Source organism: Oxyura jamaicensis, chromosome 2, assembly GCF_011077185.1.
Source record: "Oxyura jamaicensis isolate SHBP4307 breed ruddy duck chromosome 2, BPBGC_Ojam_1.0, whole genome shotgun sequence".
In the NCBI taxonomy this organism is placed as follows: Eukaryota; Metazoa; Chordata; class Aves; order Anseriformes; family Anatidae; genus Oxyura; species Oxyura jamaicensis.
This window is the reverse complement of record NC_048894.1, coordinates 151,421,800-151,437,932: the sequence shown is the minus strand read 5'-3', so window position 1 is coordinate 151,437,932 and position 16,133 is coordinate 151,421,800. Positions and strand designations below refer to the sequence as shown.

Here is a 16,133-nt window from a genome sequence, read left to right as displayed (position 1 = left end):
TAATTTCAATTAGGAAGTCTCTCAGCTTCCTAACTCACAGTTCCTGCTATGAGTTGTACCTGTTGTTTAATCAATGTATTCCTTTAGATCTTTTTCAAATAGGCATAAAAATGAGCAGTGTGGTTTCACTTGCTGATTCATGCATTCTTCTGGCAAATTTGTTTTGTGAATACTTTCCTCCCATAGATCTATTATTAAAGTGTCAGGTTATTGAGCCGTTTGAAATTTATAGACAGAACTATGAATCAGGGTTAAAGCATGAGGGGAAAGAGTGTCTCTGGCACATAGATTCACATCCCCTCAGAGCTGTTTTATGGTAATGATCTTATGCTTGCTGTCTTTCTGATAAGGTGAAAGACTTGATCCAACAGCTGTAAACATCCTGCAGCAAATCATTGAGTTGGGTTCGGAAACCCACGATGCCACTGCAGTTGCGTCTGTAGTTACCATGGCACCTGGAACCGTGACAGTGGTAAAGCAGGTAAGAACTCTTCTCTTCTCCAAAACAGCAGTGTTTTATTTTTGTAGATTTGTTGTGAAATGCGTATTATTCTGCAAGGACTGAATTGTGAATGACTGCGTAAAACGCATACAGAATTTCTCCTCAACTAATTTTGTCTCTGTGTTGTATGTACGTATGTTTATATGGACGTGCTCAGACATTTATACATATATACACCTATGCATCCATATGTATAAATTACACGGTCATCAGTATAAATACATAAAATGTGAATGGATAAATATATATTATGTACGTGAGAGAGAGAAAATACAGCATTTTCAGGCTTTTTAAAAATAGCATACCTGCATTGTGGGTGGGCACTTAGTCCCACTGTCAAGAGTCAGGAGATCCTTGGCACAGCATTTTTCCAGAAACACAAGTGTGGAAGGTCACTGCTTGTGTACAACTGTGTGACCGTATCCAGCAATGAGCCACCATCACTTTGTCTTTGCAGTGCTGTCCTGTGGCTAGAGAGACTTTTGGGGCTCTAAAGTCATTTAACGTGAGGCCGAACAAGACTTGTACTCAGTTTGAGTTCATGCTGCCTTTCTAATGGGGGATGCAACACAAGCAGTCTGCAGGCATGAAACAGCTCTGAGAAGAGGATTTACAGATGTTCCTTAACAGCAGTTGCTTATGTGATATAGAAGTCAGTGTGACCACCCACGCTGGGGAAAGATAAAGAAAAAAATCAAATAAATTTTAGTTGGTTGAGAAGATACATAATTGGTTTTGTTGTTCCCTGTGCAAGACCGGAAGATATAGGTCAGCATTCTAAAATAAATGAATCAGATGACTTGTTAATTTCAGGCTTTTGCAAGGATTCTGTTTATGGGAAACATGCTGGATTCAACTGATAAAGAATTAAGTGACAGGTAGGATTGGTAGGCAATATAGTTCCTTTTAAAATGAGACAAACCTTACGAGATAGTGGTAGAAGTAAACTTAATATATATGTGTACTTCCTGAAGCATAGTACTGCACAGGTTTTACTAAGGATATTTGCAATGTACAGTGTTACTACAGCATTTCAGAAACTAAGAATGGAAAGATATACAAAATTACCAAGTAAAGGTGAATCATTTTCAATTTGAAATGGCTGTTGAGTATGAACATCAAGCCCAGTATTTCTTCCCCACAGGTGTCGGTTAATTTTGATGCTGACATTTTATGTTTCTTCCCATTGTGTTCTCTAAGCTATGTTTGTTCCGCCAGTTTCATTATACTTTTCTAGTGTATTATCCCTTTTTACATTCTGTCCATTTTGATTCCTCACAGTCGCTACACAATGTGGTTGATATGTCAAGGAAGGAAAGTACATGAGAAGTCTTAAATTCCTGAAGAGTTAAATTCCTGAAGTAGCTCTTGTTATTTAAATGAACCAAAAGTGTGATTGTGATGAATGCCAGAACTAACTTTTGATTATTTTTTTTTCAGTATTGTGGATATTAAATTCATGATAACTCCCTAGAAGTGGAAAGTCCATAGTCCGTGAAGACAGTATTTAGATAATTGCCACACAAATGTCAGGGAGACAAGGCAGAATTTCAAGAAAAGGCATTTTTTTAATGTTACTTAGCACGTATTTTGCTTAGAAACCATGTAACAGTTTGGGGGATTTATTTCTTTATTTATTTTAATTAAGAAAAACAGATCCAAATTTGGAAAGGAAATTCAGTCATTAAAGGGGGGAGACATTCCAGTCTTTTTTATGTGTAAATTTCAAAGCAATTTTAACTGTACTCACTGCCAACGTGTATGCTGTACTACATAAGTGACCTGTTTCAAAGGTTGAATGCAGCATCAGCCATTGGTGTTTGTGGTGTCTGTCAGTATTACTGAAAACTGTTCTTAAAAATGTGTGTTTTGAGGCCCTTCTACTAATAGTCTAGCAGAAAATGGAGCCTAGGTAAGTGGCAGCTGTGAAGAAGAAATTACATTTGTGATACTGGAATGTTAAACTTAAAAACCAACCAACCAAGCAAATAAAAACACAACATAATTTAAAACATTCAGCAATTCTTCATCTTTCAAGTATTGAATCGGATCACTTTCTGATTCATCTTAAAATCTGTCCTCTTCTATGTTAGACCATCTGAATTTGCTGATAGCATTTTGTAAGTAAATATTCATATTACAAATTAATTGTCTGTCACTTTTAAATCCATATTTCTGGTCTTTGAATTTGCAAGCTGCTAAGCATTGATTACTGCTTTTTCCCTTGCCTTCTCTATACATTAATGACTTTCATTGGTCTAGCGTAAGCCTGGGATAAGCTCCACTCCTATGTCAAATCAAATATCAAATCCTCAGAGCACAGAATCTCTTTGCTGAGTTTTCTTTTCACGCTTTGAGTCCTGTTGCTATAAAATGCCATTTTTCCCCAATTTGAAGTTGCAGAGAAGCAAAACGAGTCGGTGCAGAACTGAAGTATATCTCAAGCTGAGCGATCGTGTGCTCCCTCAGCTTACATCGGGTTTTACTAATGCCTTACTTAGATGCTCTGAGCATTGTTCCTCTGTCAGCGTGTTTCTTGTGGCTACAGGAATTACTGTAGCCTCTGCAACTTTTCAGTTTGTGTGTGCAGAAGTGTGCAGATCCGGGAGTTTTCCAGGGGAGTATCATGAGGCAGGAGGCCTACTGACACCTGACTGGCTTCCCAGTTACCTTTAGTGGGCTTCATGGAAGTAGAGGAAGGGAGTTCTGTAGATTATTATTTTTTTAATTATTATTATCATTTCACTTTTTAATTATTATTTATTTTTTCTATTTCTACTGATGTTTTATCAAACGTTTGACCTGTTACACAGCTCTAGTTACTGTTTTCAGTTCTTTTCTTCCCACGAGAGGATGGCTTCAGAATTATAGCCACATCCTTTTTTAACTTCAGGGAAAATGTTTTTAAATGGCATTAACATGACTGTAATCCTCTCCTATTTAGAACTGACAGCTTTTCTTGTTTTCTTTAACACCGGGTTGCTTTCTATGGGTATCACTCACTTGTACCTACTACTTTGTCAGGTTTTAATTATGCTGAGTTCCTAATTGTTAACCTTGAGGTGATCGTAAGACATGTTCATATTTCACTTTCCCACTGGAAAATTTATTCCACACTCTATTCTGTGACCTTCAGCTTCACTTGTGGATTGTGAGACAAAAAAAAATCATTCAGGGTGTCAGCAATATATCGGCATCATCTGTCACTAAATTTCCACTCTTGTTCTTCAGTGGCCTCCCCGAGTCCTTGCTTAGCAGCTTGATTCCATTTTTTTTTCTTAACAACATTTATTGTTGTTCTGGGTTTTATGCTGTTGTGTTTTTTTTTCCTTTTTTTTCTTTAAAGACATACATAACCCATTTTTTCATCAGGTCTCACCTTCATCTCTCATTTTTAGCCACCGTTGCAAGTTATCTTCATATTTCTATATTTGCACCAAGAAATTCCTTCTAAATCCTAAATTATTATATATTTTCAAAGTATTTTTTGCTCTGTATATCACACTACATCATTACTGTCTTTGTCTACCTTTCCCTCCCTCCAACTTTGTCCTTACTTTCACCTATAAAAGTGCTGTTGACCCTTGATACCTAAAATTCTGCATGAGTCTAGACATACCTATCAGTAACGCAGCCATCTTCACCCTGTAGCACTTCCCCTAACCCGTGTGCTCAGGTGCCTTCTAGGTGCAGTACTTGGAGTGTTTCACAGTAATGCAAGACTTCTGCCTGCAGAAGCAAGCTTTGTTTTTGTCCGTAAGTCCTTCTCAGTACACTGCTACATGTCGAGTGCATTTGCTGCCTCTGACTGGTATCTTCTTTTTTAATTTCTTTCTGTTAAGTCACAAGACAGAAACATTATCATGTTTACGGTGTTCTATTAAATTATTTCCCTGAGATGTGCGCCTTCATAACACATGTTTATTAGATCACGAATACAAATTATTATTGAGCTGAACCCAAGATCAGAATTTCCATTTGAAGCTCCCAGCTCCTGAATTGTGTTGAAATAATATATTTATATACACATATAAGTATACGTGTGTGTATATATATATATATATATGTATATATATTCAATTTTGGCTTTGGAAACTTTGTTTTTCATAGGAATGATATTGTAAAAGCAAATCCTTTGACAGTGTAACAATAAAAACTCTCACGCTGAACCAGGATTCATCTTTATGATTTTAAACTAAAAAAAAAAAAAAGTAAGGTAGCCCTATTTAACTTGGGTTATGACTGGGAAATGGGAATTGGTGTTGGCTCTGATCGTGCCATGTATGTGAGGCCTTTCTGAGATTCTGTCTGGAACCTGAAATGACTTTAGCTCCTCCTTGCCTGACAGCTAGTATATTAACCTATTATCAGGATTAAACTTTTCGGGTATCTAATTTGGGAGAAATCCTGTTGCGTGACAGCCATGCAAACATACTGCCGCTAAGGGAAGTCCTGCACACGCCTGAGTGAACACCCAGATCCTAGTGTGAAGTTCCGCCAGTATGGGCTGAGATTGGCAAAAATCCACGCTGAAGCTTTGATTGCAGCATGACAAAACGTGTAATCTTGTCAGTTTGAATCCATTTCAGTTAATAGTAATTCAGTGTGGATCACCACAGCTAGTGGTTGTATTTATGGCATAGAATTTGAGTTGTTCTGCACTGCTTAAGGAAAAAAAATGTAACAAGGTAGGGAAAATGTGAAAGCATAGAATTGTAAGTTTGAAGAGTAACTCGGAAAGAGGCTAATAAATGCTTAAAAAGACATGAAATCTCATTCATAATGGATGGTAAAATGGACGAGAAACTAGGGGAAAGCACTTCTGTAGGAACAGAGCACAAAGCAAGGAGGAGGAGGGACCAGAACTGTAAAACAAGTCACTTTACTTTCTGTGGATTTGACTCTTTGTGACCTATTACAGATGCACTTTTGCCCTCCCTCCATAGGGTGGAGACTGTTTTGTTTGTATTTTCGTTTGTTTTGCTAGCAGAGCCTGTTCAGTCCATTATTTATATAGCAGAACTCATAAGCAGAATAGGTTAGAGAGCAATGTTGGCAATAGGTTGATGGTTGGACCAGATGATCTTGAAGGTCTCTTCCAACCTGCATGATTCTGTGATAAGTTAAGCATTTGTTTGTTTTAAACACTGAGTTTCTTGTGAAGAAACATTTCCCTCAGAAATGAGCACTCGTGTTATTTTTGCAGAAAAACTGTAAATTATTCTCTGGAGAGACAAGATTCAAGGTGCATTTTCTTGCTTTCACAATATGATCATCCTTGAATGCTTGTTTTCTGAATCACCCTGTCTTGACTGCAACATGAGAGTTGTTCCTTTCTGTGTCCAGCATCTCTAGTTTTTGTTATAGTTGTTGCTCATCCATTTCCAGTGCTTGTTAGCAGGAATGTGTAACAGTGACAAGATACGTTCTGTTTCAATTCGCTTGCTTAAATGCAGAGTGTATTATTTTTACCAAACCTCTTTGAAACAGAGGGTTCTATGTAGGGTTCTTGGTCCAAATTTGTTTTTTCTTTTTGCCTCAGTTTACTGAGCAGAGCAGTAGATAGTCTCAATCAAAGTATACCATGGTATCCAGTTAAATTTGGCTGTGTGCTATCTGTATTTTAATCTATTTTCACATAGATATTGGGAAACAAATGTTCTGTTAATTTACTGGTTTTAGACACAAAATATGTTTGTGTGTCCCACTGGAGCAGAGGTTATTGTCCTGGTTTAAGAAACTTATCACCAAATAAGTGTTTAAAGCTTTAAATCTTGTTTTCAGTATTATTTTTCCTGTATGAACAAGCTACTGAGATCCATCTTCATTCAGAGCAAATCCTGCCTGCCTGATATACAGAAAAGAGCTAGGGCAGAGCAGCACTCTTTGTTCTATTGAAAAAAACAAAAACAAAACAAACAAACAAACAAAAACACTAAATCACCCCCCAGAAAATGCAACTAATCTATGCCAAAGGTACTGTTCACCACCTCATATCCCTGTACTTTTCCTTATTTTCTAATTCTTCTGATTAATATACCTGCATGGCCACTACCAACAGATTTTTTTCGGCCACCTTACTTGTAGCACATTGGCATGTAAAAGCTTTAGTTGAAAATTTAGGGCTTCGTGTCTGAAGTAATATACAGACGTTTGACTTGCAGGATCTTTGTGTGGACATTTTGCAAAACTACATGGCTACTCTACACAATCTAGAGATTGCATCTCTCTAATGGTTTCCTGTGGCCCTAGAGCAATCACTTTAAGCTCGCTCTGATGATCACTAAGAAGATTGTATTAATCACTAATTAATATTATTAGTCACTAAGGTGTTTGTACCAGTCTTTCTGCACAACTGTTCATTATTAATTGACTCTAGTTCAACCCTATGGGATGTAAGTCCTTGGTGTTATCAAGCCAGAAAGCTAGTGTCCTCTTCAGGTAGGATGCTTGGGCATCCAGGTGATGGGCTAAATGGTGCTGACTTGTTCTGCATGCTCATTTTTATTTGGGTTCTCATTTTATCCACTTTGCTAAAATGGCCGACCAAGCTGTCATTATTTTATGCTGCAGTTACTCTGACGTTCTTTCTTTCTGACATTCACAGATGCTGCTTTGCCCCTTTTGTATACACTCAGAACAATTTAAAGATTACTTCTCTCTAGTCTGCCTGTCTTACATATGTCCATATGATCTTCCTTTCTTTTTTGCCACATCCAACAAAGCCTTGTTTTCATTTCCAAGACTTTGTACTCCTTTCCGACCTCATGTCCTGTCTCTCGTTAGCTGTTAAGATTTTGACTCTCACCTTTGATCAGTCCATGAAGATTTAATTGCTCATTATTTTTTCCAAGCAAGTTTCTTAATGCCTTCCTTCATATTGTGCTTACTTATGTGGATATTTAATGAAGAACAATTTGTACCTCATTGTCTTCTCTCAATTAGTCTTCAGAAATATGATGACACCAATTATCTCTGGTTAGGCAATTGGTCTGTTGATACTGCTGCCTGTTACACAAAGGTATCGCTGCCTCATTTATATTGTACTCACCCATTACCCTTCTTCTGTGTCTGCTTACTGTTTTACTGTTTTGAATTGAAATTATAAGGCCTTTGGGGCATGAATACTGTTTTCAGGTAGAACAGCTGATACAGTCCAAGTCCTGGTCTAAAGCACTACACTGATACTACCAATAAAGAGCAGTATTAGCTGTTGAGCTTTCTCGTTTTCTCCCATTCAAAACCAGACTGACCTTACTATCTCTGTAGCTTGGAGTGCAGGATTAGGATGAAGTCTATTCCTGTAAAGCACAGTAACCCATTCTTAACCTGGACTTCTAAATAACTTGCTCTGTAGAATAAGTATATCAAATGTTTCATTAACCAAGCAGAGCTTAGGAAAACACTGGAATTTCATGCATTTCACCCTTTATTTTAGTTCCTTTCATCATTTTATTCTGTGATCTCTTCAGGCTCTGGTAAAATCCTACCATGGCAACAGCCACTTTCTTCAAAGTGACAGCAGAAGCAATGCTCAGCAAAGATTACACATCAGCTTGAAGATGATCACAGGACAGGATTTTATAGTATAACACACCTTCAAAAATGAGCACCTAATAATATTAGCATGGCTGTCATGTCAAGGGCTCCTGCATATTGTACCTCAGTGGCACTCTTTGTATTTTAACCTGGCTCTGGTTTGTACCTACTTGATGCTGGGTTCATCCAGAAAATTTGCCATGGAGTTCTCTGGGGGTTGATAATCAAGACTGATGTTCTTTTAGAACATGAAGCACTTCATTGTTTAGCTTGATGGTGCCAGCAAAGGAAAGTTTTATTTGGGAAAGATGTCCCTGTTTTCTTAGCTTCTGTGGAGTTCTTGTCATCTGTATAACATCCAGAAAAAATCTCCTGTCAACATTACTGCCCTCTGTTAGAGCTCTTCAAATGGTGGCAGCGTTGCCATATTTCCTCAGAAGGAAATTAAGTGCTACACTGTTCTGCCAGACAAGGGACACTGCCAGTCACAGCCTCTCTGTCAGGGGATTTCGACCAGCCAATGGCTAAAGATTCTTAAAAAATCACCAGTGGGAAGATTTTTTTGCCACTTTGCATTTTTTTTTTTTTAATTTTATGCAAAACGAGTCTTGCATACTGAATTCTCCTATTGTTCTGAAACTAATGTGTGCCGGTTTGTTTTGTGGCTCTATAGAGATTCATGTGGTCAAATTACAGCATTTTTCGGTGTATGTCTGTGTGTGTTTTTCACACGATATATCTATATGTAAACTAGAATAAAAAAGGATGGAGTTCAGGTTACCAACTGGCACCAAACAAAATGGTAGAGGCAGTCCCGTAGGCAGCGATGTAAGCTGGCACGTCACATATCCAGGTGCTCACTGGGATCTAGAATGCTTATATTCACTTCTCCTGTTCAGCTTTTGTGTAGCTAATATGTAAATTTTCTTACTGTGGTGTCTTACAATATAAATAGAAGCAACTGTAACCTAGTGTAAGGTTTTGAATTCCTGCAAAATCTGTGTGATTAACTTTTTTTCTTCGTGGCAACCTGAAAGGCAGCATTCAATCGGAAATCAAGGGTGAGGTTCTGCAGAGGATTTTGGGTCAAGCCTAGCAAGGCTGTTTTAAACACGATGGGTCTGGTACTCCTGCTGACTTCAAAGAAAATTGAAGATAATCATTATATCTGAGCATGAGCTCTTGAATAAAAAAGTAGCTTTAGCAGCAGTTTACTGTATGTATTTCTTTTTTCCACTTTTCAGGGAAGGGAAGAAGCATTATTTTCCTCAATGGCTTGAATTAACTTATCTCAAAATAAAAATGACTTGCTTTGTTTTTGAGGAAGAGGTTCCTGTAAGAGGTACCCATTTTTTGTGTCATTTGGATGGCCCTCAGATATTTGCATTTAAAATTTTAGATAATTTAGAAATGTTGAGCTTTTTATAAAGACATGGAGGCAGAGGATCCATTAACTTTCATGAGAGGCACGTTATGCCAGTAAAAAATATTTATGCAGGTAATGAATTGGTTTAGTATGCCAGCTGTGTATGGCTTTGGATTCTTGCTGCCATTCTTTAGCAAAGGATAAGCAGCCAGATGCTTTTCAGCTGGCTCTCAAACAGAAAAGAGGTCATGGATGCTACTCTTCAAAAGATTTGAGATGCCAATAAAAAGAATTGAGTGTAGTAACTTCATTCATTCTGATGGCAGCTGTCCCACTGTTTCATCAAATTGAGGGAAGTAAATTAACGTTTTGAGATGATTCCCTGTGGAACGATCTAATAGGAACCAAGCAGAAGCATGTAAACATTGAACTGATTTGAAATGTAAATATCCAAAATAATGTGGTAATTTGTCAGACTAAAAGGATTACAGATAGCTGTCCAAAAAAAGATACTGGAAACTAGAAACACCAGAAATAGGGGCATTAGTCTTCTTTACCCTGCATGACAAGGGTAATAAAACCATATCGATAAGGGTAGGTAGGGAGGTTAAATTAACTTTCTTTATTGGCCATTTTCATTTCAAAAGCATATAAAACTGAATAAGTATTAGATTGCTGCTATTGAATTGAATGAGAGTCTGGTTTCATTTCATTTTCATGTCAACTGTGCTTTATTTATCTTCTTTTGTTCATTATTTATGTACACTCAAAGAACTATATTTAAAATTATTTATGGGTTTTGATTTAGAGTGACTAAAGTGAGACTGTACAAGATTCTTTTCAGACCGTGTTGTGCATACTTGCTGCTCTAAGCAAATTTAATGTAATTTTTCTGGTCTGAGGCACATTGCCGGAGGATTATGTATCGTGCACTAACACAAGAGTCACTGTACATTACATAATTGAAAGGCCAAATAATATTAGAAGACTCCTATCTGTGTATGTTTGAGGATCCCCAGGATCAAGGACTGTAAGATTATAATTACCTGACATTCTTAACTGCAGCTACCTATCTGAATACACTGGAGATGTCCACCTGTTGTGACCTTTGCTAGTAGATCTTCCATGGATCCTTTCATTTTGCACAGGAGCGGCCACTTTAGCAAGTAGCCTCAGGAAAGAGGAGGACACAATTAAAAAAGGGGGAGTTCTGCCTGAATTAACAAATTTCCCCCATTATATATATAAAAAAAAATACTAAAAGGTGTGTGAGGACTATCAGGAGAAGAAAGTTGTGTTACTATTCTTTTTATATTTTAGCCTGTTGCATCTTGAACAGAAACTTCCATTAGTAAAGGGTAATTTTGGGGATACCCATATTTTGTGTCAACATAAATTTGTTTTTCTGAGGGTAGCTGCAAATTTTCCTGTGTCAAGACAAAGCAGCCTGCATCGCCCAATATTGTAGGATATTGAACTTGAACTCCAGCAGGTGCTGTTTAAAATAACTTCAAATCAAAATGTTCAGGTACTCTTGGTAAAAGAAACAGAACACGGAAAGGGCTTTATCCCTTTCCCATAGTTTATCCGTATCATCCAAATCCTGTGCAACAAAGCCAGAGTCAGCATCAGTAGGTACAACTGTGCTGTTGCAGTAAGGTCAATGACAATGGTAAGATTCTCTTTAGAAGTTAAATCTTTCGCCAGTTAAAATCCACTTATATTTCATCAATGTACCACAGCCATACCGACTCTGGGACCTCTGAATAATTTAACACCTGAACGTGCTTGTTATTGTTGAAGAAAAAGCTTTGTATAGCCTGATGAATTGAGTGAGAGTTCAAAGTGATATGGAGTCCTATGGGGTTTGTGCATCTCTGTAATCTTCTTGATTTGACAGATATTTTAAACGTGGAAGAAAAACGTTATAAGGAAAGTCAGCGTACAGCAATGGGAATGGTTGCTTATGGGGAAAAAATGAAGTTAAAAAAGAGCACCTAGAAAATAAACTTATAGAACTTTTCTCCTTGCAAGTCTTTAAGGAGTCAAAAGCTTGCTTGGACACTTCTTTGTAATTCTCCCCTACTGTTCCCATGCCTCTCCTAAGCACCAATACTGAACTTCAGTATATTTTCTTGGACTTGATTGTTCTAATAATACTGCTTGGAAAGCAACATATAGAAACGATCTACTGCATAGCAACATTTCATAGAAATGAAAGCTATTAATCTATGTAATGTAGTAGGCTTCCACGCTTTGGAATCTACCATGTTTAACCTGTTTTTTCAAAATCACGAGTTCAGTGCTGCCAAGAGCACAGCATACGCTGCTCTGAAATACAAGGTTCACACTGAAATCTAGTAAACCGATAATTTATCGATTCTTTCGTCTCCTCATATTACCTTTTGTGTGGTTATTGGAAGTACCATGGAGGTTCGCTTTCTGTGAAGGTATGTTGATCGTGTCCTGGTGTGTGTGTAAGCTGGTGATTTATAGATGCACTTGATGATGTGAGAAAAAGCATTTCTGTAGAGAATATGACGTCCTACAAATTCAGTAAGTTACTTTCTTACAGTGAGAAATAAATGTGATTTATCTCTGCAAGCTCACTTCATAAAACATTTGCTAAGCCTAAATGAGAGGGAAATAGGCCCTAATAAAAAGTACCTGTTTTCCAAATGGGAAAGGAAGAGAGGATCTGATTAACTGTGTGGTGCAGATGCAAGTGGGTTGGCTTTTATGCTCAAGCAAATAAAACAGCTTCAATGAACAAGGGGAGTGGTGGTGTCCTGGAAACACTTAACAAATGCCTTTGCATATTCTTGCATGTATAAAAATTTACCCAAAAGAGTAGTTTTTTATCAATATTATTTTATCATTAATACTTGTAAGAATGCATTTCCTACACGAGACTTCGTTTTTGAATGTGCTGTTATTGGTCTGGTGCATAGAAATGTCTGGATAGGGTGAAGAATTAAGATCTGTTCTTGAATCTTGGTGTGTACTTGGTGCGCAACAAATAGTTGTTTGAAACTCTTTTAAATTTGATACCAAAATATTTTGTGTTATTTCTTTCAGAAAAATCTGTTATTTTCAGTTGCTACTGTCCATGTCCTTTCAATAATGTAAAAATTGCTGCCTTGCAAACGGGTGTTAGGGAGGTATTTCATTAATGCATTTCACATTTTTTTTAATAAAAGTCCATTAAGCTTAGGTTACAATGAGTATTGTTACAATGAAATTTGTAGTTCAATGAGCTTTAAAATAAATTTAAAAATGGGAGCTCTAAGTGTCTTTTCATGTGGTTTTAGACGTATTCTCAGATCAGTGATACTGGAGGATCTGTTTGACTTCTGATTTATTTAAATAAGATTGGTTTTGAGTGAATGACTGGTGAGAGATTAAAGCTGTTCCCAAAGTCCTGTGTTTCTGTAGCTTCGTAGCTCTCCATGCATATAAAAGAGAGGCTGAGTTACTGCTTTCAGTATTTTGTATGGCTACACTTATTCAAAGTGATCATTACAAATTCTGTGTAAAACTGATATTTTCTTTCAAAACTGATTTGTAATTTCTGTGCTGTGTGTGCATTAATCATCACAGCACTGGTTATTTACTGGAAAGGTGAAACTTCTGTAACCTCTTCAATTTCTTCTTAGGTAAAAGAAGAGGAGCAGTCAGCCAATCACACTTTGATGATACAAGAGACTCTGCAGCAGGCTTCAGTGGAGCTGTCTGAACAGCATCACCTGGTAGTCTCATCAGATGAAGTGGAGGGAATTGAGACAGTGACAGTCTATACACAGGGTGGAGAGGCTTCAGAATTCATAGTTTATGTTCAGGAAGCGATGCAGCCCGTAGAAGAACAAACAGTGGAACAATCTGTGCAGGAGCTCTAGAGAATGGTGTTCAAAGGAGACAGCTGACTGATTTGCCAAAGCCAAAACTTTCTTTTCCTAACAAAACCAAAAACAATCAAGCTGACAAATTTTCAGATTATGTGTGAGGTGAAACCATACTACTAGATCTGGCTGGACTGCATCAGTAATTTAGACATTATGGACAAAACTTCCTTGGATTTTTTTTTTCCCCTGGAAAAAAAAGTACATATTTTGAGGAATAAGTATTCATCCTTATTTAAGAAATCTGTCATTTGATTCCTGTAAATAACCCAAAATATTGTCTGTTCAAAAGTGTGTTATACCACAAATTAAAAAAAAAAAATCTATAAAGGTAGCTAGAATGTCTAGAAAACTCATTCCCACTCATCCCATCTTACAGATACTAATATGTGTTTTGACTTCACTGGAAGCAGGGATTTTTTTATTTTTGTAAAATTAGAAGGACTTCTTATTTTTGAGTATATGCTTAGAATGTGTTTGCAGAGTTGTGGACCTAACCCAAAGAAAGGCTCAACACTTAGAAATATTCCACAGATGGACTTTCGTTTGTGTTTGTGCGTTGATCATTTGGGAGATATTTAAAGCCATATATGATAATTTGGGGTACCAAGAGCATAATTATTTTTTAAATAATTGGATAATGATAACTTCCCATCCCACCTGTCCAGTACCATATGATGAAACCAAATGTTTGTCAACTCAGTGAAATGGTCTTCTGTTTTTAAGAAAAATATATATTCAAATGATTTGTAAATTCTATTAAAGTTGAATGTTGATATGTTTGAAAAAGATGTTTGTAAATATGACTGAGTGAAAGAACTTGTACAAAAAGTAAGTAAATACTGACAAAAATTTAGATATTCTTAATTATGCATGTATATAGTTCCAGATTTTTCTTCATGAATCTTGAATTGTTTCTGATTTAATATTTTTAAATTTGAGCTATAAAAGTTATTAATTAATAGCAAAATTGTCATGTTTTCTTTTAAGTGTTGACTGTCTTTTCAAAGCTAAGTAGAGAATGATGTTTTGCATCAGCTCTGACAAATTACTCCTCTAGTCAGTAGTTTCTAATCGGGAAAGTAGTGTAATGAAATCTAGGAGGAATTTTTTATGTGACTGAGCTTATTTGTGGGCATGCCGCACCTCGAGTACTGTGTTCAGTTTTGGGCCCCTCGCTACAAGAAGGACATGGAGGTGCTTGAGCGAGCCCAGAGAAGGGCTACGAAGCTGGTGAAGGGCCTGGAGAACAAGTCTTACGAGGAGCGGCTGAGGGAGCTGGGACTGTTCAGCCTGGAGAAAAGGAGGCTCAGGGGTGACCTTATCGCTCTCTACAGGTACCTGAAGGGAGGCTGTAGCGAGGTGGGGGTTGGTCTGTTCTCCCACGTGCCTGGTGACAGGACGAGGGGGAATGGGCTAAAGTTGCGCCAGGGGAGGTTTAGGTTGGATGTTAGGAAGAACTTCTTTACCGAAAGGGTTGTTAGACACTGGAACGGGCTGCCCAGGGAAGTGGTGGAGTCACCATCCCTGGAGGTCTTTAAAAGACGTTTAGATGTAGAGCTTAGGGATATGGTTTAGTGGGGACTGTTAGTGTTAGGTCAGAGGTTGGACTTGATGATCTTGAGGTCTCTTCCAACCTAGAAATTCTGTGATTCTGTGATTTTGAGTGGAGAAGTGAAGAAAAGCTTTTAAATGCATTGATGAAATGAAGTGAGTTGGTTGTCTACCTCTTGTAATTCTGCTGTGTTTTATCAGTGTTATACAAAATCAGAGTGCAAACGTTTAGTGAACTTCTCCCTTATCTCTGCTGATAATAAATTTATGTCCTAGGGACATTTGGTTTGTAGGACAGAGACCTTTTTGCCATTTACTCTGTAACTGGCTAGGCCTTGTCACAAGTGTCAGTGTCTATTTCAGTAAACTTGCCTAAAATGAGCCGTGAAGTGTGTTCAATAACAATTGTGACAGAAAACGATGCCTCAAACGTACCAACGTGATTAATCTGCAACAGAAACTCGGTTTTGTAATTACTGCTTAACATTTAGTGTTGACTTGCAATAACAACTTTCTAATATCTAAAAGAGAAGAAAACAGTCTCAAATGGTTTTCTCAGAATTTATTGAAAATAGCCCATTTGCTATTAAACTACGTTTGGAAAAGCATCAGAAAAGCATCGTGATGGTATGTAGTAACAGCTGTGTTCTTAACGTAAAACCTTTCTGAGTCAATTCAGCAATGTACTGTGTTATTACCTGACTGTGGGGGGAAAATGGAAAAGTATTTTGCTATATATCACTCGAGGATTCTGAAGTAAAATATTTCCAGAGAGACTCAGTACTTCTGTCTCTATGAGGTGTGTCTGTATTTGGAGGAAGGGTTAGGGTGTTCGCTTGGCTGTTTGTTTTGGTTTCTAATTATTTTAATTGCACTAAGTCATAGCCATGCATACCTACAGTAAGTCTTGACTTGCTTCTACAAGTGTGACACTTCCTGCTGTGTTGGAGGAAGAAACTTGAGTTCGTTTTACTAAATTTTATGAATTCTACAACAGATACAGATACATCAGACGCAACTGAACAGGATTATCCTGAAGATCTTTTCCAACCTAGATGATTCTGTCATTCAAAGTCAGGAAAGATTTTGAGCTGTGTTGAGTACAAATTCTTGCCACCATAATTATGTTTTCATCTTTATAGGAAATGCAACTGTAATATTATGAGGAGATAAGTGCTTCTTCTTGAACGTAAGTCATGGCACTTCACAAACTGAGTGTCCAAAGATGTGTCTGTCTTTCCGAAGCAGGTTACTGGAAGGAAGAAAACAAAGA

At 37.4% G+C, this 16,133-nt stretch overlaps 1 protein-coding gene across 1 annotated transcript in view; it reads left to right on the top strand.

The window, feature by feature from the left end:
• ZFAT (zinc finger and AT-hook domain containing) overlaps window positions 1-14,271 on the top strand; it is a 90,437-nt gene extending 76,166 nt beyond the window's left edge. Inside the window, exons 15-16 of the mRNA XM_035318561.1 lie at window positions 351-481; window positions 13,064-14,271. Of these exons, the coding sequence (XP_035174452.1) occupies window positions 351-481; window positions 13,064-13,303 (371 nt within the window). The 3' untranslated portion in view covers window positions 13,304-14,271. The remainder of the gene's footprint in view (window positions 1-350; window positions 482-13,063) is intronic.
• The last annotated feature ends 1,862 nt before the right edge of the window (window positions 14,272-16,133 follow it).